At 41.3% G+C, this 23,477-nt stretch overlaps 1 protein-coding gene across 1 annotated transcript; it reads right to left on the reverse strand.

Moving 5' to 3' along the window:
- Positions 1 to 3,511: 3,511 nt before the first annotated feature.
- On the reverse strand, positions 3,512 to 14,438 carry CD28 (CD28 molecule). Its single transcript, XM_052793549.1, has 4 exons — positions 14,238 to 14,438; positions 7,521 to 7,874; positions 7,144 to 7,262; positions 3,512 to 4,188 (listed from the first exon to the last, which is right to left on the reverse strand). Exons 1-4 carry the CDS (start codon positions 14,290 to 14,292, stop codon positions 4,048 to 4,050), a joined length of 669 nt encoding a protein of 222 aa, XP_052649509.1. The 5' UTR covers positions 14,293 to 14,438; the 3' UTR covers positions 3,512 to 4,047.
- Between the last annotated feature and the right edge of the window lie 9,039 nt (positions 14,439 to 23,477).

Here is a 23,477-nt window from a genome sequence, read left to right on the forward strand (position 1 = left end):
GGAAGCACGTGGTGTGCAGGATTCCCACGTGTTTTTTTGGCACAACTGAAAATCTGAAGATGGTGGGAAAAATCAAAGGGATGAAAGACCCCAAATCCTTCAAACAGAGCATAAGTACCTATCCAATCACCACAGGGCTCCAATCTCATATGGCAACTCCTTACCCCAAAATGAAGAGGAATGTGGCATACAAGACAGGCTTTGTGAAGCAAATAACTAGTCAGGGGTACCTGTGGAAGGCCAATGGTGTTAGAGATTAACAAATTGGATGAGTTTCTGAACTGCTGAGTCTGGCATAGAAATGGAAGTAAAAGATGTGATATGCAAAGTAGGAAGATGTGATATTGTTTGACAAACATGCAGGGTTCATGTTTGTAGCTGCAGAAAAAAGAAGGGGCATTTTGAAAAAATCTGATACAGGAGGAGGATATTGGAATTTGGGGGATTCAAACTAGAATGAACATCGGAGACTTTTGGCTTTAGTAAACCTGACAACCCCAATGGTGAAGGTTCAAGATACTGCAAAGATACCATAGGCTACCTCCTCGGCATTCGTCTCCTAGGGGCTTGGTTCCTGGAAGCATAGAAGAGCCCGGCTGTTGTTTTGTGCTGTGCTGGAGACGTGCAGAACAGGAATCAGCATGCAGGGGGCTGGAGCTGTACAACCCTTGACTGACCCCTTGCAACACATGTTGATTGCCGTTCAGATATGATGACTGCAGATCAGATGTTCGTTTGGCACTGAGATCCAAAAGTGGGGGAAAGGAGGATGAAAAATTAAATCACTGTTTGGCAGAATTATATTTGCATTTGAATTAAGACCTGTGTGCAAGGCAGAAAACCCTATTCATCTCTCGCTGCCCTCCATGAAGGCCAGTTTCCAAGTTCGGAGCAACAATACAGGGAGGTTTCTCTTTACATCTTCCTGTAAACAGCATCTAGACCCCAAAAGCAGGGCCAGGGAGGGCCAGGGCTGTCCTGGCATGTTATGCATTGCCTAAAACCAGATGGAATAAATTAGGATTGTTCTGTTTGTCATATACGTTAATCCACATATGCAGAGCCAGACTCCAGGCTTAACTGGCTTGCTTCTCTGCAAACACCTTCTTTTAGTTCCTTACAGTGGTGGATAAAAGGTATTTACTGGTATCTCATCTCCAACATTCTGTAATTCGTGTCCCTACAGTGCTTTAATGTAACAGGGATGTCTATTTTAACACAGTGCTGGGGCCTCTCCTGTCGTGGTTCTCCTCATTTTTTTCATTATATGTTTAGGATGTTTCCCTGCATCTCCCTTTCTTTTTGGTCAATCAAATGAATTAATATTTGTTGCAGATGTTCCAGGACTTACTTTGCAGTATCATGTCCTGGGAGCTATCAGTACGTTTTAAATATGGAAATTACAAAAGCGTTAGGGGAAGGAAAGCAAATTATACCAACATTTGCTTTAGAAAGTAATACTTCCCTCTGACTAGCCTCAGGCCCAATGCACTTATTCAGGATTTAATTTACTGTATCTATTTAATAATTTTAAAAGAAGATTGCAAAAAGTATAATAAAACTATAAGGAATATAGATATAATGAAATAGATACATCTATATCTAAAAATATAGATGTGCAGTTTAAACAAAGAACGTTTACCCTGTTTTATGCTTTTGATACACATTTGCCATCTCGCCTTACATTTGCACTAGAAGATGTGATTTTTCACAGCACATTGTAGTCAGAGCACTTGTTAATGTTGTGTTATAGAATGACAACACTGGTAGATGGCATGGAGCATGGCGAGACAGTGCTGTCCCCTGACTGAGGACTGTGCCCAGCCTGCTGCTCTCTACCAGGAGTGGCTGGATGCCCCTGGCACAGGATCATCCACTTCTCCCCTCCAAGTGAGGAGGGAGGTGGCAAGGTGTTAGCATCCCTCCAGTCAGTGCCAGCAAGGAGGGCCAAGCTGGGACCATGCAGGGACTGCCATAGGTCCTGCCTGGCTCCCTCCCCTCTGCCCCCTGCCCATGCTCTTTGCTGCCTCGGCTGTAGTAGAAAGGCGCAGTAAGGGGCTTTTCAGGAAAAGAGAGTGAAAAATTTATGTGGAAAGATACTGGCTGTGGTGGGGTTGTGCATGTGATGAGGGGAAAGGAGAAGAAATAAATGAAAAGACTTTGTTTTGAAGTTTTTCAACCCAATCTAAGCTTTTGGGTTTGCTGAACTGACCCAGAGCAAATCTCTCAGGACCTGCTGGGTCCAAGACCGTGGTACTGTACCAAATGCACAGCACTGCTTCATGGCAGTGAGCGCTTGGGCCTCGCTTGCCATTGCCATTGCGGGCTCTGTGCCCTGCTCTGGCAGAGCTGTGCCTGGCTGGGGGGACAGCAGGGACCTCACTGCAGCTTAGAGATGGCACAGCACCCTCCAGGAACATGGTTTGTGGTGGTATGACTCAGAATGAATGGTTTGGGGCCCCGTCAGCAAACTCAAATAAAACTTCCAATTTGGAACTGCTGAAGTTTTTTGGGGGGGTTAAGATGTCAAAGCAGATTGTTGCCACACTTCCACATCTGTACTTTTGTCATGTCCCCTCAAAGAGAGAAAGAATCTTCTTATCCCAGTTTGGAGGAAAGTAAATGTTGTACAATCCCAGTTTTATTTCAAGGTAGGAATATGGATTTATTTTTCATTTAATTGTTTATTCAGTAGTCCCTATAAAATAAACCTCATCTCCGCAGTATGAAAAGGGATTTTATGCCAAGACAACCCCAATTACAATTTAGGATGTCTTGTTAATGTAAACATGCTTAATTAAAAGAATGAAGCAGGTTTTGCTGAAGACTTTGTCCTACTCCAGCATGGAGCATTCCTGAAGAACATCTTTAGATAGAAGGATAACCTCCAGTCAACACAAAGTTCCTCGAAGTGCTCAGCGCAGTCCCTGCAGGAGGCTGACCACTTGCAGGTCCAGTTCACAAGGATGGGAATGAAGGACCCTCTCACACCCCAGAAATTGGGTGCTTGTGAAAAAAAATTCAAGTGATCTCTAGTTGTTTGAAACTGGACCCAGATTTTCAAAAGAGCTCTGGTACTACCTAGGTGCCAGAAGATGTGCATGAATTTTCAGGAGGACTCAGCAGAATGCCTTTTGGACAGAAACAAAAATTCAAAAATGGAAGTAAAGCTCTCTTCAAAATCTGACCTCTCTGTCTTCTAATGCTTCCCATATGACTCTGTGTTCCCTCGCTGTAGGAGGCAAACAAAACAGAAATGGGGTTCTTCATGACGACAACAGATCTTTCTTCTTCTCCTGCTTGTCTTGACTGTCTTCAGGTTGATTACTTTCTTACTCTATGGAGTTGCTTGGTCATGACTTCAAGTGGCCTTATGAACATTTACAAAGTGTCCAACCTAAGGACTCACATGTTGAAGGTTTAGTAGCTTTCTATCAGCTCGTTTTGTCCTGGCGGCCCATTTGTGCCATAGCTTAATAGCTTGGATGCCTTCCGGCTGACTTTTCTCTCCTTCTTTCAAGCATGTGTTTTGAACTTCAAACTGTGCCCTGGTCTTGTAGGGAAAAAAAGATTTTTTTTTTTACATTTTGCCATATTTAACAGCAACAAGGGTTTCTGAGGATTAGACATACAGGAAAGGAAATTAAGGGTTAAATCTAAGGCAGCAGTTATTAGGAAAGGTCAGAAGTTCTGGTTCTCCCAACAGCTGAGCAAAACCACAATTGTTAGGAGGAGACCAGCTCTGAGGTCTGATGCCATCTTTCTGTCTTACCCACTGACGACCCTCAACACAAGTTGTATCTTATTTTCAGCCATCATGGAGAGCAATCCTTTTTCACTCCCTCCCCCCCTGTCCCTTTTTATGTTTGTTTGTTTTTTCTTTTAGTATATTATATCAAAGTTTAGCCAATACTTGCTATGGTGTAGGTATCCACGATCAATAACGACAAACATGATGATGAGAAAATGAGAGGCTGTCCTTCCATATCCAAGAGCAAGTAACTGCCTAGAAGCACATGAGGCTACTGATGGGTCAGCTGGTGGGTATCACGGCTGCCAGGACCGATATGCAGTGTAGTCTCGTGTTGGTGCATAGGATGGGTAACCCTTGTTCTTCTGGTATGGTGGATGCCGGGGAGTCATGTTCATGTAGTCACTCTGATGGTACATATTCTTTTTGGATTTTTGCTGCGGGAGAAGGGTGAAGAGAACTGTGAAAACATTTCTGCAATTAGTCTGTCCTGTCTGGCATGAACATTCAAAACGGGAGAAGAAAGGGAACAGAGATCCTTTGAGCAGAGGGGGTTTGATTGTTAATAAGACCTGAGACAAGTTAATAATGGATTTGATTAATTTTCCTTCTTTGAATTAACAAATTGTCTCACCCAACATTCATATGAACTGCTGACAGTTCTGGCCCTAGGTCCTGGTTCAGGGGAGCAGGCATATTTATAAGGCAGCCTCAGGATTAAATACATTTACAGAAGAATTAGAACACATGTTCTCATAAAAAAATCTATGGAATTTGCCCAACCTGAACTTAAGTCTCCAGCTTATCTGCTGAGAGATTTATAGTGTTAGTTCTTCAGGTAAAGGAATGCTGCAAACCAAGGATACAAACTGGTGCCTCTCACCATCAATTCTCAGCTGTGGAATGACTCAGCAGAAGCAATGCAGTCTGAGCAGTGAAGGCTGTCCTCATTTATTAGGAGGAAAAAAGAAATTAGCTTAACTCAAACAAAATAAGAGCAGGAAAAATCAGCCGGGGCTATGTGTATCATGGTTTGCCTACCATTTACGGCAGTAACACACAATGTATATGTTGTTCTGACCTTACCTTCAAGGGGCAAAAGAATTAGAGCTGATGTTAATCTTTTATCTGTCTCACTATCTAGGCCTCAAAAATTTCATTTCCACTGTTGAATTCCTGCCTTATAATGTCCCTGTGAGACAAGGTAGGCATTGTCTCTTTCAGAAATAAGAGTAGCAGAAGACAGGTGAAATAATTTTACTATGATCACAGAGAAAGCTTGTGGCTGTAGCAGCATTTGAACCTCCGGCTGCGGCAAGCTGTGCACAAGATTAGTGTTTTTGCATAGGTTAAGGATTTATTGATCAGGGGCTAGGTAAAGTGCTTCCATGCTTTTTTCCTTAATACTGATCATACCTTCTTTTGCAATCTTTTTTTTACTGAATTTTCCTTCCTATGTACATAAATATTTGCATATGCTGCAATATACTTGTGATGCTCTGGGATTGGAGGAGGTTTGCATTAGAAAATCTGATGGCTGAATTACGCTGTACATGCAGAGTGGGGCAGTCACTGTGAAACATTTTCAGCTTTCTTATATTAATGTTATATATATGCAAGGTGTGGAACGTAAGTTACATGCTGCTTAAGCCATGCAATGCAGTTGATGCATGTAAATCATTTGATACAAAAGCTTTACTTATATGTGTTCATCTCCATAATATAGGATTTTTAATTCACCTGAGAGGTAATTTTGCATGGGAGAAAGACATTTTGCTAGCATGAGTGGTTGCTGGACTGTTACAGGATCAAAGACTGCTACTTTTGGAGAGGAAAGCAGTTTTCCTCCAGGGAAGGCAGAACTGTATGAAAATAGACAAATCTTTAGCTGCTTTCAGGAACTCAAGTGAAACTGACTTGCCATGGCTGTTGAGTATCATATTTTAGGACCTTTTTTTACAATTCATAATGTCGTCTAGGCTGCTGTATTTACCTTCAGCAACACTCTAAAGACATTCACACTCAGAGTATATATTATCAAGAGAATACCACCAGCAGCGATAACAGCAGGTAAAACCTGATGCAGCAAACAGCACACATCGCAATGCAGCCTTGTCACTCTTGCTGGGGTCAGACATGTTAGTAGCAAAGTGTGTAGCCATTAGGTACGAAATGAATATAGCAGAGAGAAAATGGTTCTGATTGTAAATGATGGATTTGAAGCTACAGTATCTCATCAGGGCACAGTCACTCTAGCACAGCACTGTAACACAAGCAGCTGTTTGCTGTAATCCCCTCAGCTCTCCTAGGAGTCAGCCTCTACAACAAGGCACAGAGAAGGACCACTTAACCTGCCTTTGCATTTTCCTATGGCAATTCCCCATTTGATTGTTTCCATTAGAAATAGCCATATATTGAGCAAGTGTATTTTTGTGAAACATTTAACAGATCTCAAGCTTCAGCTAGCAGTGAGAGTGCCTTTCTGTATACATGCAACATTTAACCTGTCAGGGACTCTGAGCCCTTTATACAGGCTACCTCATAATATGTTGAAAATCATTATTTAACGACAAAGATACAGGGGAACGGCAGAATGCAAGGAAGAGCGCTCTCTACGGTCATTGCTCAAGTCTTTCCCACACGGAGTAAGTAGTTTAAATCAGCTCTGGAAGATCACAGTCCTGAGAATTTTCTAGGAAGATGTCCTTCTACTGCCTCTGTATCACGCCTCACTCTCTCTTTGCTCCAACAGGCAGAACTGGATGTGACCTGGGCCAGACAACTCTCCAGAGAGATTAGAAAGCAAAAATAATGACCCATAAGACTGTCTTAGCTTTCTTAGGGTTAATGTACAGAGGCAGATGAGGGACTACTGAGATCCCGGTGCTCCTATTCCCTTGCAGTCAAGCTGCCAGAAATAGTGGGTACTCGAGGGAATTGCTGGATAGGTGCAAGACATCAGTGCAAATGGTCTTGGGCCAGCTGAGGGTTCCCTAAAGATTGTTTTACTGTAGGTGAGCTCCTTCTGTCAGTATAGCCTCAAAGGGTTTTGCCAGGAATGCTTGTAGTGCTGGATTTCCCTGACAGGGACAATTGACAGAGGTAGAGACAGAGTCCCAGTATTGCTGGTGTGCAGGGCACTGCCAAGACTATGGCATTACTATTTGCTTTAGGACTCTTCTGCAGAGGCCTGACTGCCCACCTGGGGAGTATCTGGTGTTTCAGCTCTTATGGGGCATAGCATGGGTGTGCATATATACCTGGGGTGAAGAAGGACTGTGATCCTGAAGTGAGGGGTATCAGTGAGTTTGTGGTAAACATGGCAAGTATAGCCTGAGAAATGAACTAGGGACAAAGAGCATATAGAGCAAAGGAAAATAGTAGTTTCTTACCCAGTAGTTAATAAAAACTGCGGTTATTAGCATACTGTAGAAAGCAAGAACTCCAGTCACTGCTACCATAATCCACAAAGGAATTGCAGACTGAGGCTCTTGTGTTTGGATGGGTGTCTCTTTAAGGAAAAGAACAAAGAAAACTTTAAGTACATGAAAGCAAAAACCTCAATCTCTGCTTGTTTACTCCTTGCTCCAATGCACCATTTGTATTCATCATTGTTTTAAGATATCTTCTTCAGGACATCAGGAGCAGGAATGTAGTTTTACCAAGCAACCCAACTTTTTTTTTTTTTTCATGAAACAAACTGCCTCAAGCCATCACATAGGGAGTGTGTGTAGGGAGGATACCGGCCTACAGTGATTTCCCAGCTTACCTTTCACGTGAATGACGGTCCCGTTGCTCTTCTCATTGTAGACATACGGGGGTGGATACATGGCCTCAATTTTGCAGAAGTAGATGTCAGTTTGGCTGGCACTCATATTCCAAAGATTGAAGATGACTTTGTCTTTATCATGAATCCCCTGGCAATTGAATTCTTTATTTGAATTACTGCTAATTTTGGTCATATTCCACGAAATAAAGCAAACTTCAACCGCACTGTCTGTTCCTTTGTGCAGTGAAGCTCGAAATTCCTTCCCTGTTCCATTGTATGTGTAGTTGCAGACTAGAGTTGCAGTTTTGTTAGCTACAGTGAGCAAAGGACGCTGAGCCACTAAAATCTTGTTTTCTGGAAGAGAGAGGAGGGGAGAAAGTGAGAAAAACACTTGTTTATAAAATACATTATGAAACTTCAGAACCACACATCCTCCTGTGCAACTCTTCTCCATTTCTCCTCCCCTGCTGACACTCCCTACCTACTAGGGAGTACGTAACCACCGAGCTGCAGAAGCAGTTTCTTGCAGGAGCTCTTGTTGCAGCAGTCCCCATCTATATAAATAATTACATAGTCACTAGGGGAGACTGTGAAGTCCAGAGTGTTTTTCTTCAGAGTCAGAACACTAGTACAGAAAGTGGCCCATGTGATTAAGATTTAACATCAGGGCTCAGAAGGCTACTCTGTGTGTGTTTGCCTGTGTATATATATAAGGCCACCTTAGTCTATCCTTACCTTAGCAAGTGGTTTACCAGGGGACATTATGGAGTGAAAATACTGTGAATTAAATGCTTAGTTTAGCAGTCAGGTAAGATAATATTATTTATACATTTGCTTTTTAATCCAAGGACAGACTTGAAGAGTTTGCAGATGGAATTTGCTGAACCATTTCAAGGGTTTGGACCTTGCATGATGAGCACTAAAAGCATGAACTGCTATCATTTTAATGTAAAATAAGTCATTTATCTAGCTAGCAGCTGTAGTAGATTCCTAATCTCTCAAAGGACTCAGGAGCTGACTAATTTGACACTGCATTAGCACTTAGCACTTGAATGGCCTGCAAAAATACATGTCACATGAAGGTATAACTCAATTTGAATTGACCGGACTGACGCATAAACAGGAAATGTTTTCTGGCATATAGACCTCTGTGCTACCATCTGCCAGACAATGAAACACTGCAAGGACTATGCAGAAAGAAAACTTCTTCCAAGAAAAATCATCCTGTACAAATGAGGCCCTACTTTTTAAATGATGACCCGTAAGTAAGAGGAAGGGAGTTTGGGCTTTTAAGCTAGGAACTTGGCAGAACTAAGGACAGCCCTTTTGTGGGTGTATATGACTGTGTAAGTCTTCATGCAAGCTCAATTCATATGAGGTCTTAGCAGCCTTTTATAGATCCCTGAGAATTGCTGTGCTTGTGAGAATGACAATTGTGTCTCTTGTCCTCAAAATCTGCTGCAAAACCTTTATTCTTTCTACTGAATTCACGTGACGAGACTTAAAAAAGGCTGGTAAGGGAAATGGAGTGGGAAGGAAGCCAGATCCAGAATGCCCAGAAAATAAGTATTTCACCATGTTTAACAATATTTAGACCAAATGGCTACATTTAGTGTGTTCACACCTGCACAAGAAGATGGAGTACCCCAACCTGTTGAGCAGGATACTCTGTTGGGATGAACATGATCCAGGGAGTAAAGTAAACACAAAGAGATGCATGAGATGGCCAGGACTAGTGGTGGGGTGTGGACAGTAGAAACAACCCACGGCTAGCAGTTTCTCCAGTTACCAGCCCGACCCAGGAAACTGCTGAAATTGTTCATTTTCTCACTGAAAGCCTTGTTTACCAGCACTTTCTTCTCCTGAGAGCAAGAAGACACGAGACAGGGAATACTCTACTGCCTCATCTTTAGCAAAGAAAGATTGCAGTCCATCCTCCTTATGTCTCTTTGTTCAACATAGTTACGATGGGGGGTGGAGCAGAATTCATCACAGTTCTGAAATGCCATGTTTGCAGGGAACCCAAACACTGTGAAACTTTTTGTTTTGATGAAGGATGAGCATTTCTAGGCTTTCCAGCAGAAAGAGACATGGATCTTGGAATCCTGGAACTGAGCAGCAGATTAATAACAGACAAGGCGGGTTTCTACTGATGTGCTGCCTGTGGTGAATTTTCATCGAAATGAAGACATTTCAGCAAAACATTTCAGTTTCATCGAATCAGCATTTTCCGACAAAAGCTCTCACGTAGGCTTATAAGGCATTCTAGTAAGGGGTGAGGTTTGGATTCCACCCCTCTAGACAAGGTATTTGATCATATTTTTGTTGAAAATTGGTCTTTGGCCTAAGTGGCAATGTGCAAGTCTGCAGTAGAATTGTTCTGCCTTCAGCACAGCAGAATTCTACACATCTTACTTCAGACAGAGTTATTCTTCTGATTTGCACTGCAGTAGCGCCCACCACTACAACCCTGATTATCACAGGGACTGAATACACCTTCAGAAGAGACCTCTTTTGTCTCAGGGTTTACAGTGAAAATAGGCATGCCAGAAAAGACACTTGCAGAAGCATTACACTTGAGAAAAATGCTTGCCTGTTTTTCACCGCAAGTACTTACAGAAAATTAATGGATGTTTATTGCTCAGACTGATCAGATTTTTGTGATGGCCAGAGGAAAGAAAACACTGAAAATCTCATCACTGAGGGACCACCTTCAAATGTTATTTAGACCCAACTGCAGACCCCCATGACTTACCCCCACCTTTTGCTGCTGTCAGCTAATCTGCATTCCTGATGTTTAGTACATAGCTTCATGCCTTGAGCTCCACGATTTAACTACAACTTTGAACTATTTATGTCCCTGCCATGATAATGTGCTAATTGGTAGTCAGTCTCTTTTGATATACCCACCTAAAAAAATCAAGTTCCTTCAACTTATTTCCATCTCTTGGACTTATGGTCAGGTCTGTTTGCCTTGGTATGCAGGCTGGGTGTTGATAACCCAGCCCCATGCTGCTGATGTTGGAATGCAGGGTGGCTGAGCAGTGGGAAAGGGTTTATCTGTGGATCATTAAACGAAGACTGCTCTTACATGATTTAAGCTAAGCACCAAACCTGTTTTCACCAAGTGGCTCTACTACTTCAAATCTAAATTGTTTGAGGGAGATATTTTGTTTTTCATTTATAGGAACTAATTAGCACCATGTGACTTGGTTGGGCTGCAATGCCAGCAGGGGCAGGGCAGGCTTACCCGACAGGCCTGTTAGACAGGCCCTGCTGTCATCCTCCTCCTCCGGGCTTGGATTTTTTTTAACTGAAGAAAGTCAATCATGCCAAAATGTGTATTAGTTTCATAGGGAAAACAGAATAAGGCCAACGATCCCTTACTTCACTTGTGATCTGAATAGGATTTGATTATATTCTTAGTAGGATCTGGACCATTCTAAGCAAACATGGGCTAAGGCTGCTTTTGTCTTCACAGAGATAGTTTTTCTTGTAAGTGTTGCTTTGGGTTTGTTAAAATGGTGAAACTCTGAAACATTTAGTATGTGTTTCCATTAGTGTATGCTTTCCCCTAAATAGGGTTACGATTGCCATTTCCAGAGCTGTGTTCAGTCATGCTGCATAGTAATAAATATCTATATCTTGGCCTTACCCAGCCAAGAAAATGGCAGTTATGAAAAATGATTGTCTACAGTTTCAAAAGCTGTGAACTCTAAAAACATAAAATCATTTAAGTCAGTGTGCACAGGCTGCAAGCTTTCTCAGGATCTTAGGATTTACATGCAATGGTGTATAAGATTTCTAAATGTTTGTTAAACTTTTTTATACTTTATTTGTCATGCTAGACATTTGTTATAATCACTTGTGAGGTTTTTTGCATCATGAGAAAAAAATGCCATCCATATATAATATCCGTAAAATACTGACTGTCTAATCACAGACCCCTGATGCAAGCAAAACTTCATTGAAGTTTTTTCTTTCTTATTTACCAAGAAAGTGAAATAGAGATGACAAAGTACACAAAATAACTACTTTGAGGGTTTTTTTTCCAGAACTTTCCATGAATCATCATCAACTATTGGAAAAAATATTTTGCTAAAAATATTTTGTATTCTCCTGTCTGTCTTTTCCATGCCAGTTGACTACAAGGACCTATTTGCCAGATCAAGGAATCTGGGATAAGTTGGGATTTCTATAAGCACAGTAAAGAAATGGCCCACTTAAGTCCCTGAGGGGATAGGGAAAAACCTGAAAGTTTATTTCATCCACAGACAGAAAGACACACAGCTATGTTATAAACAAAGCTATTGCATGTTTTTCTGCTGCTGGTTTGTTGTTCAATTACCTTGACTCTTCTTTCCCAGGTACAAGGGTCTTTCTCTTTTACTTTGGTTTTAGGTCACCCAGCTGTGCGTATAATGTGCAGCTGGAGGGATCTGCACCTTCTAGCCGTTATAGGCTTGCTTTCTGCTAATCTTTCCTACTTTGGTGTGAGTACTGCAGGAAGCATAGTACTACATAAAGCCCAGGTGACACTCTTGCTTTAATCAAACTCAGTGTGAGCACAAGGGTTTTTCTTGTCAGTTTGTGATTTTTTTTTTAAAAAACGAGAATTTGTTGATGTCATCCTAATCTCGGCTAACCTTGCCTCATACACCTTCCGCGTTCTGGTAACCTGAGTGGGTTAGAGGTTGATTTTACTACCCAGAGACCATAAGCCAGAAGATTATGTCGGTAGTAAAAAGATGAGGTTATTCGTGGTACGCTGCAGGGGGAACCCACTTATATTACTTATTTCACAAAATACACAGGACAGGCAACTTGATCTAGCTGCCTCTCTGACAGACCATAGCAAGGTAATTATTTAGCCAACAAAAAGGGGGGAAGGACAAACTTTGTAAATGTTAGTGTTCCTGCAAAAGGGAAATTAACAAACTGACCTTTTAAGTCCCTTTCCATGATTCAAACTGAACCTGCAGCACTCACTGGTACATTCTAACAACAGCAGAATGGGACAAATTCTGTTGTCTTCCCCAGAACAAAATACCTGAGGCCTATAATATGCTTTGTGGCTTGAGGAAGTCCTGCAGGGTTTTGACCTTCCTTACTCTTTTCCATGTACTGAGGATCAATTGTCTCGACCAAAATGAAGAGAAGAGGTGGAGAAAAGATATGGGAAAAAGATGAGAGCCCTGAGAATCAAGTGACTTCATGTGCTTCTCTTTAAGCAGTTGAACAGTCTCAGTGAAGCTATTGGAGAAACTGAAGTGCTTCATGCAAAGCAAGTGTATAAATGTCTATAGAGTCATGGCATAACCCCTGTGTCCGAAAACCACACACTATATTTTATTTTGTTGCAATTCAAAAGAGTTGCTTCACACCTCATGGAAATGTTTTTAAAACTGTTAACCCACTGCTGATACTTATCCCCTCCTGGAATCAGTGTCTTCTCTGACAACCCAGGGGCCCACTGTGGAAATAATTATGATATCGCAAACACAGAATTATAAACATGGGAAAAGAACAAGGAAGAAAAAGCCTATGATCTCTTAAAGAAATGTAGATCATGGTGTCATGCAAATTACAATGCCTTCACTGAGGAAAAGAATTATAGAAAAATAAGGCAGAAATAAGGAAAAAATAGATTCAATTGTATCTCTTGTATTAGAAAAAGCAACTCTTTAAAGACGTTCTACATGTGAAAAGTTTTGTACTGGAAAACAGATTTTTGTTCCTATCTGTAACTTTCCTGTAAAATACAAAACACTGATATTTGGAGAAGACCCAACAACAGCAGTTCGCAGGCCAGCGATTTGAAAAATTGTCTGTCTCAGGATTATCCTAGCAAAAGCCATCATCCCTTGCCTTGCTTTGCATTTTGATGTGCCTCTTGGAAAGATGTGTTAACTCTGAAGATACAAACACTGCATCAGCAAGACAACACCAAGACAAAATACCCTCCAACAAGACAAAATACGCTCCGCCACAACAGCTGAAGATTCAGAAAGATTCACTAAGACTCAGGATTTCAAAATCACAAATAGACATTTTCTGTGGTTGAAGATCTTTTCAGAAAGAAGCTAGGTATCTAATACATATCAATAAACTAATAAACAACGCAAAAATCAGAAACTCGGCAATTCCCATCCTCCCATCTTTGAGCTCAGTAAGCAACTCTGCTTTTGGTACTTTTATTTGCTAGTTCCGTGAGGATGTGGGTGGGCTCAGCTCTGCAGCCCACCACACTGAAGCCGGGCCGTGGTGAGACTTGGAGCTTCGCACGGGAGACTTGGGAGTGGTGGAGAGGCTGCCCCAAGAGAAGCAGTGGCACCAGGTGCGCTCAACTCCCCTGCCACCCAAGAGAAGGCACTTGTGAGGAAAATTTGTAAAGCCCAAGGGGAAGGTGAAATAACCCTCCCTCTGTCTATGCATGCAATTTCCAAATGCATCTAAAGAGTAGTCAAATTAAAAGAAAGATCTTGGGTCTTATCTTGGAGGGATACTTGCGGCAGGAAAAAAATCAGCCTCTTAGTTATATCAAGTTGATCCATGTGCAGTCTTAGTAGCATGCTCTGCCTCTCCCCTTTCATCCAAACACAGAATAATTTGTGCAAAATTAATTCAAATCTATACTAGACCTTCTCCCTCCTGATGATCAAAGTGAGGAAAAATAGTAGAAAGGATTGAAATGGGGGGTGGGGGTGGGTTTGTTACCTGTTACATCAGCAGTGGGGATGAAGCAGAGCACCACGAGGATCCCCAGGAGCATGGTGCTAATGGTGGGCCCAACGCCTTGTCCCCACCCCCTCCAGGTACTGCCACGTCTCCCGGGGCCCCGCGCCACCAGCCTTCCTTCCCTGTGGGGCTAGGCTGCACCCTCAGTTGCTCACACAACTTCTCTCCTCCTCCCTCTGCAGCACATGATACACAGCCAAGTGAAACCACTGTAATGGCAACGCTTGAACAGGAAGTTAATTTGTTTGATGATTTTAGCCTTAGGAAGTTGCTTCTGCAAAGCTCAGTAACGCCTAAAAGGTAGTGGAAGCCTGCCTTTCAAAATAGTGGCTCTCGCCCCTGTATTGCAAGATGTGTGCTTGTGTTTGGAGCTCTGCAGGGTTGCTCCTATTGGGGATAAATGGACTTCCCTAGAGGTGCAGCGCTGTTTCTTTACCAAGAGTACCTACAGACATACGCTGTTCCCATCATCATGGTAGAAGCAAATAGCAGTTTCTAAGTTCCTGGTGGCCAAACCTGGCCCCTCAGGAAGTTGGGTGCTCAGGAAGCTCCATCTCTCCTCAGTCCTAGGAGCAGAAACTTTCCTCTCTTGGCCTGCCAGCTTGCTTCTTGTAGCCTTCCCAGCCGTTGGGAACGCTGACATATTTTGGCAGTAGATGATCTAGCTTTGTTCATCTTCATTTTTCTGCATCTGCTTGCCACCTAAATCCAGACCAAACAGTGCAAGAAATAGTGAACTGGTATAACTTCCCTTTTTGAAAAAAGTCCCAAGTTATATAAATGAGCAGAACTGTAATCCAATTGACATCTAAATAAAGGCAGCATGCACCAAGCACACTTCTCAGTCAGTGCTTTCAGTAGAGGTCTTCTTATTTAAAGTTTTTCTCTTTGACTCACCTGGTAAATGCTCACTCTTCCTTGCCCTGCAAGCTCAATGTCATCTCTCCCCTTGAAACAGCAGGATTTTGAGAGCCAGTTAATGGCACTTATAACTGTGAGGAACTCTGGTTATTAACTATTTACTTTTGTCCACCAAAGTAGAAAAGTTTAACTGTATTGATGCCTGTCATTATCTGTTATTTATTTGAAAGAAAGAGGAAGGTGTTTAGCAGGAAGACTTTCAAGAAAATTGCCTGTTGTAGAAAGGGATGAAGAGACATGAACTGTTCTTCCTCTCTCCTTAGTATCTGAGGTCTTTAGGCCATGTTTTATCAGAAATTACATATGCAATCTAAGAGCAGCTCTAGGAGCTATATCCATTTGCAGTCTAGGAACTTTAACAATATTCTTTTGTTTTGTAATTGGTGTAAATTGCCTGCAATACTGAAAGTTTTGGAATTTGCTTGTACTTAAAAAATAAAAAAGAGAAAAAAAGCCAGATTGTCTCCTTCTTAGCCCACTTTTGTGGCTTCTAGATAAATACCCCAAACCCTTTTTTGAGTCATATGAGTGTACCTGCAGTTAACAATGAAATAGTCTCGGCTTAACTTGAAATGAGAATCCCCCAACAAAGTTACAGAATTCAGTATCTTTTTGCTGAACTGCCCTGTCCTGGAGATGAAAACCACTGTTGTCACATCTTCTGGCTCAGGTAACTGAACCTAAATAACATTTATCAAGCCTGCTGCATGCTTCTGCATCCTGGCTGTCAGATCCTTTCTGTATTTGGGATATGGACCGGAAATGCACGGAGAGTACTTTCTTCCCTCGTCGCAGAATTAGTAGAGTATATTGCAGAGAGCGCGCTACTGCCATTCATTTCACTGGCATATGTTGGCAAAGGGGCACCATTCAGATGGAAACATGATTGTGTAAACAGTTGTGTAGGAAGAGACTCTGCTCTAGGAATACCACTAACAAAAACCAAGGGGGAACAGTGTGCACTCTCTTCAATGTGTCCATGGACCCATTTATTCCCTTCTATCCCTTATTGCTCCTCACGTGCCTCTCCCATGGTGAGGACAGACCAAGGCACTGATTGCAAACAAGGACTGGACTGGTGGAATAGATGAGAGGGAGGAGGGGCCACTGATAAATTATCCACTGTGGCCCTAGAGACAAAGCTGTGATGTATCATTTCTCTCTGTGCTGATGAACAGGGGTACGAGTATTGCCCTTTCCAGAGCCTCTGGTCCTTCAGTCATGATTTTAGTTTTGCCTGATGGTTTTCTCTTTGATCCCTGGAGTAAGGAAGGGCATTTTTTTTTTTTCCCCCAAGTAGCTCTTGGCTCATCTGCATTTCTTGGTTTTCTAGGATTTTAAAGGGGCACAAATCATCATTATGTTCCCAAGGGCATGGCTCCTTTCCTTCTCCAAATTGCAGCTCTTGCTCTAATTTAAACAGTTCATTTCCGATCACTTAGATACTTGACTTTGTCACTTTGCATATATGATCTTTTTCTGTTGCCAAAGTTATCTTGAGGGTAGCGGAAGAAGATACTATAGCTTTCAGCAAGCCGTCTTGCACTTAGGACAAACCACATAAATGTTTATCTAGGAAAAAAAAACCCACTGACAATGTCCCCCAATATGTTCTCACTCTTAATTTTTCATTATTCTCCCACCTCTCTAAGTATCTCTCATTCTATACCCTGAGCATTGCCCAAGGGTGTTCTGCAGTAGCATTAATTCAGGCACCATTCACTCCTATTCTTACCCCATTTTCCATTCAGATTTCAGTCTGTTGAGTCTGTCTGTACGCTGGCAGACAGGCTCTGCTTGCTGTCACAGCAATGGAAATCCAGACTAACATTATAACTTCAGTGGAGCTAGAGCTGTGAGAGCACTGAAAGAGCTAAAAGTGCAATTTGGCCATGTTTGGGAAAAAGGTTTCCATCCCATCACAAAATGGCTGAAATTGCAGTCCAAGAGAAGTAAATGAAAGGTTTGTAAATGGGTTTTCAGGGTACACAAGAATCTAGACTATGGGCTTGGGCTTTTTACTCATCACAGTATGTAAATAAAATAACAGTCCAGGTATTTGATCGTACCTTTTCATGCCTACTGTTAGAAAACCAAGCACTGACAGGAGCTATGACCTGAGTTTTAGAGAAATGCTGGTATGATCTAGTATGGTTTCTCAGAGGATTATCTGGATATCTTTAAAAGAGTCCCAAGAAATCCCAAGCAGGCTGTCAGTTTGCCTTTACATTAATGAATGAGGAAGTAATGACCCACATATCCTGAGCCAAGTGTTCAGCTGTTAAAATCAAGGAAGAGATTCCAAATTTGTTATGATTAAACAAGTGGATAGTTTAGAAGCTAATTTTAAAATAAATGAAGTCTCCCTTCAGTCACTGGAAGTTATATAATGCCGTAATTGTTCCCAGTACATACTCTTGTTCTCAGGCAAATAAAAATGTACATGCATACTAGAAGAGTAATTGCAACAATATACTATCATTCACTTGTTCCTGAGGACTCCAGTCTAATGGGAGAACAGTGGGTCACTAAAATTCCCATTTAACTACTATAGACAATTAAGTCCCTGGACTATCCTGCAATTTCATAAAAAGATTAAATTTAACCATTGTCTGACAGAATCTTCCTCTTTCTTCCCCACCATGAAGAATCATAACACAGACCTTGAGCGAGTAGTCTAGTTAGGCTTTATTCTGCTTGTTCTGCATGCTTGTATGTTGTCAACTGCTAGAATAAATGCTTTCTTTCCTACAACTGCAAATCTTAAAATATCTTTATTCTTCCATTGCTGCTGCAAGTAATGATTTGTTATGAACAGTGCTTTGCATACTTGGTACAGATGGAAGGTTGCTTCTTTCACATCTTTATCATAAGGAGAATGTGCTTTAACTAGCTGCTGTAAAGATGCAGAAGTGGGGTAACAGAAAGAGTTTAACAAATAGCCATGTGATTTCTAACTAGGCGGACAATGAATGATTGATGTTATTCACCCCTACTGTGTCCAGTAAGCTAACCCTAAGGAGTTGTTTCATTTGTCATCTGAAGCACTTCATAAAGTTACATGTCGTTATCTTCACTTTACAGATGGGGAGTGGAATTCCATCAAGGTGAAGAGACATGCCAGAGGACATACCTCAGGTTAGTGGCAGAGCTAGGAATCTCTACGAGTAGCCCTGTGCTCTCTAGCTTCCAAGGTCTGATCAGCTTTCTGACAGACTCTGTTCTATGTTGTCATTTCCCTTGCAAACTCATGACTTTTCACTGTGTTGTGAGTCTTTTCACACCCTTCTTTCTGTGAATGCAGATGCCTTCATACCACAAGTACGACCATCACACTTAGAAGGGAAAATCACCATATTCCTTCAGAGGGAATTTTAAGTTGCTTTTCTGTACCTTAAAATGTGACAACTGATGTCTGGTGTGTAGGAAACTTCCAGGGCCAGAGCTTAATATGACATGTCACAGTGGAAAGGGAGCTTTCTTTTTTGGAAAACCATGAAATTTTTGTTTCCAGCCCTCAAGATAGCAGCCCATAAATGTGTCACTAATATAGGACTAAGTGCTACCATCAAACACGTATAAATTTGGGAGAGAGCTTGAGGGAAGCCTTCCCTATTTGGGGAAAGAAACACTTCCCTGACAGGCTGATTATTTTTAATGCCAATAGCTGGAAGCTGTTCATTAGTGTTTGTTGGGAAAGGGGCAGGAGTTCACAAATGTACATTCCTGGCTCTTTTCAAGTTAAAAATCTCACCCAGGTTTCAAAGTTGTAACTGTTTCTTCTGGCTATACCTATTGCTGCTTTGGACTGTTAGAACAAGTCTCAAAAGAGGTAGATTAATGGGTAGAAAGGGAATGGCTCAAAGCTGCATGATTAACTCCATCTGTCACCTGCCTGTAATATGACATATGGCTGCTGCTTCATTAGAGGTCACATGTTTAGGTAGGAACACCTGAAATAAAGCCTACAGGTGAGTACATATATGCTAAATGTTCTGCAATAAAAGAGTTTTCAGATTAAGGTTAGAGGGAGAATAATTTCTAACTGCACTGTCTGCTCCTTGTTTCTCTTGGGTCGAAAAGGTGAATGAGACCCCTGCATATTACCATTGAAGGTGACAAGATTGTTCCAGTTTACTTCAGCTGAGGACCTGATGCTTGGGACTGGCAGAGCAAAGATACCCTGGAAAAATAATCCTTAACTCTTCTCAGCCTCTGTTTTATAGCTGCTGCCAGGCAGCTGGAGGGAGCTGGGCTAGCTCTTCCATTTCTGCAGTGAATGACACACCAGTGATCTTTTGTCCTTCCTAAGGAGAGGGGTATGGGAAAAGTTGGAAAATAGCCAGTAAAGACATGAAGGATATGGCAACAAAGCAGTGGTGTCCTGTATATGAGGGAGTTCAGAATGCCTCATTCTTTAAGAGGGAAAGAATTTCTTTCCCTCTCCTTTATCCTGCTGAAAATAAATGATACAAATGAGCACTGCAGGAATATTACAAGCAATTTTAAATAAGAGGAAGCACCTTCCAAAGAACTTAAGACCTAGAAATCTTGAGCAGACAAATTCAGAATTCTGCTTCATGCAAAAAGACAGCTTCCAGACCTGGCTGTCTACAGCTTGTCCGGAGAAGTTACATAGATCCCTAAATATCAATAACAAGATTTCTGTCTGCTAGGGCTGTGTTTTCTTACCTGAGGGCAAGATGGAGTGTCACAGGTCCTGCAAGGTCTGAGGGTCTGTAGAGGGCTGCTGAGGGAGGAAGGCTTTCTAGGGCTGTGCTGAATGACAGTTGCATAGAGCAGGAGTTCAAGCCTGGGAGGTACACATCCAATATGATCTGCCTGGAGTTGGCTGGTCTGCCAACTGTGCCAGCATTTCCTTTTGGAGAGAAATAATTGACCAAAATTATTGCTGCCAAAAGCAGCACATGAACAGTATGGATAATCAGGAAACCAGAGCCCTGGGGTGAAATAAGAATGAAATCAAACTAGCAGTGCAGACGCTTGAGTCACTTGGCAAACCTTACCCGTAGTGAGGGAATGCTGTAGCTGGGGTTTCCAGGGAATTGTCTGCATTGCCTTTATTTGTAGAGAACAATCTACATAGCCTGCATTTATGGGTAAAGCCTTAGCTAGAGAAAACACTTCCACCTCCACTGGGTTCAGCAGAACCAGGACAGCCCAGGCTCAGCTCAGAGTTTTTAAGGCTGTCATGATCAGGTCAAAGCTTTAACTCTTTCACTTCCTCATTATTGTGTTACTTTTTGTCTCACCCAAATGCTACATTCTTTATAAAGATGTTAGTAGTGCTATCAGCATGGTACATGAATGGTGGAGCACCATCCACTTACAGTTCTTCCCATTTACACAAACTTGGAAGGAAGCATTACTCATGTTTATGAACGATTGAAACTAGAATAGAGCACTCCATACAATGAGAGCCCCTTTGAGGAAGTGTCGGAGGGGCTGCCCAGTGACCTCGCTCGTACAATGGAATATATTCTTTGTGATTACTTCATTCTGAGTAGCCCTCACAGGAAATAATTATTTTGGTAGACACTAACGCACTCTAACTTGTAGGATAAGCATTTCCAAATTACTCCTTTCCCTGAAGACAGTGGCTTCTTTACGCCTAGGCAAACCTAGCTTATGTCCAAATTCAACAACTTTCTGCCTGAGAAGTGCCCTATTCTTAGACTGTGGTGTTGCCAACGCCAGCCCACACAGTTGTTTTCTGCCAAAATACTATGAGAAACAGGCTTTTCATTGTATTTCTGCCACTTCAAAATAAGTACTGAGTCATAGCACACTGGAAATATTTGTGCTGGGCTGCATAGGAAAACATCATAAATACATTAGAAAGAGTTTTAAATATTTCCACATAGGAACTAGGAACCAAAATTCCTGATTCTTAACTGTGAAAACTGCCTAAAGCAGGAGGAAGGCCTTTTCAAATCGCAGTGGGAAGCATCTGCTTACTTACTTGGATATGCATATGAATTGTGACAAGTACTTACTAATTTTATAATGGTTTTTTTCTTAGAAAAGAAATCCTGCTTTTATTCAACATGTCAGCATTCCTTTAAACTATTCCTTTAAATGGGAAATTGAAAATAACCATTTTGCTGTTTACAAAGTCCTTGATGAGTTCAGAGGATAGGAATCCTTGCTGGTTTAAAGAGGAGGATAACAAATCATATGATGATTTATTAGAATTCACATCCACACAGGAAGCAGAAAAAATTTCCATGCTTTATTTCAGAGGTGTCTGCTCTGTCTACTGGTGCAAACCATAAAGTCCATTAGGGAGCCAGCTGGGTGCTGAATTTTTAGGTGTCTCCCCTAACGTACCTTAGGACATGGAGCCAACGTGTATTGGTACCCCAGACATGCCAGTGGCTTCTAATGGCACAGGTTTATCCCTCATCCCATGAACCAACAGGCACATGCACAGCCTGTTAATATGAATGAGCATTTTGCTGTCCTTTGGCTGGCATATCGCATGGCTGACCTGCATGACCACCCTAAAGGGCTCATGGGAGACCACAGACTGCAGATTGGGTGTATTGTTCTTACAGGCTAAACCTGGCCCTTAAACCAGAGATTATCCCAAAACTGACTGATAACCAAACACCATGTGCTAGAACTACCTACGAAACTTGTATCCGAGCCAATAGGCAACTATTAGGATTAGAAAGCTAGGTATACGGCCTTCCACTTTACATTGCTGCTGTCTCATATACGTATGGCTTCCTTTCTAATAAAACCAGAATAATCTCATGTTTTCCTACACACAAAGTTTGACCCTGAAGAGGTCCTGCTACATATTGCATATTGCAGCTGTGGATAATCTTTTAGATGATATTAAAATACAATCAAATTTTAATATCTCACTAAGCTTTGGAGGTTATTAAAAGCAATGTAAAAACTCTAGTTTTGCTGATTTCAGGACAGTCTGAGAGTTTATAAAAATTAAAGTACATTTTTGTAGCCAAGTCTACTAAGGTTTTATGATAAAATTGGAGTTCATGATTAAATTTCTGAGCTTTTACTTTTATGCCTCAGAAACATGAAGTTTTCTGGTGTCATTTTTCCTTGGCTTCAGCAGATTATTGTTGATGGCTCCATTAGGCTTAATTCTACTTTTTAAGGTAGTTGCACATGCTTTTTATTAAGAAATTTTCTCGCAAATGTCCAAAGTGTCCATGTGGCATATCAAAAAGACAATCATTAATTCAATCCTCCTTTCATAATTGGAAGTAATTTTGTAAATGTTTTTTACGAAACAAATTATTCCGTATCACATTTTGCCTGTTCACTCAAATTTCCCTTAGTTAGTCAAATTTCCATGATTAGTTGCATGTGGGTTTTGTATTATATGTAATATCCTTGGAGGTTTTCACAGAGCAGCCCTGCAGGATAAAAGACAAATTAGAAAGCAGCAGAGCTTTTGGATCTAGAAGGAAGTGATTTGTGACTATTCTCATGATTAGATCTCACTCCTGGTTTCCAGGGGTCATGTTCATTAAGCTGTTAGTTTAACAATTTATTTGTGAGTCCTAAACATTTTGTCAACAATTTTTAACACAGCTTAATATTAATCTGGAAGATCATTCTACAGGGCCATTATGATCTGTTCAGTAACTGATATGCTTCCATCATTATTCTCCTGGTTTAAAAGTTTTAATTTCTCTGTCAAAACAATGGCATGTGAATTAGGCAACCAGCCACATACCCTTGGGGGTAAGAAATAAATTGGGTATTTTCAAAGACATTGGTCTGCAAACAACTCATCAGTTGAAATGTATTTGTATAATCTGTTTGGTGAATATTTACAATTAATCCTACAAACATAGAAGTAAGGATGATGTGATGCTCAAGTCACAAGTAGGAAAAAATGGACTAAATTAAATGAATCACTTATTACCATAAACAATTCATTCAGGTCTGGATCTGGGAAAATTGCATTGCACTAATAGAGCTAGTAGAAATAGATTCCTCTTTTTCTCAATGTCTAGAGGAGATTAACAGTGTGAGGACAGTAAACCTGTATAAAGAAGGTAAATATGTTTGATTATATCAGGGAAACTATTTGAAAAAGCACAATCTCTAGTAGTTCTGCAATGATGGGAAGGAGAAGGAGTGTTTAGCTCTTTATTTGACCTGTATTGGAGGAAAAGTGCAACCTTCCTTTTCAGTCTTTCCACTTGACTGTTTTGTAAAGAGGTTTAACTGACATCATTGCTTTGATATTTCAACATCTGCCCTTGGCTCTTCCTTTCATCCCTGGGGATAGGT

The sequence above is a fragment of the Harpia harpyja genome, chromosome 7 (assembly GCF_026419915.1).
Source record: "Harpia harpyja isolate bHarHar1 chromosome 7, bHarHar1 primary haplotype, whole genome shotgun sequence".
In the NCBI taxonomy this organism is placed as follows: domain Eukaryota; kingdom Metazoa; phylum Chordata; class Aves; order Accipitriformes; family Accipitridae; genus Harpia; species Harpia harpyja.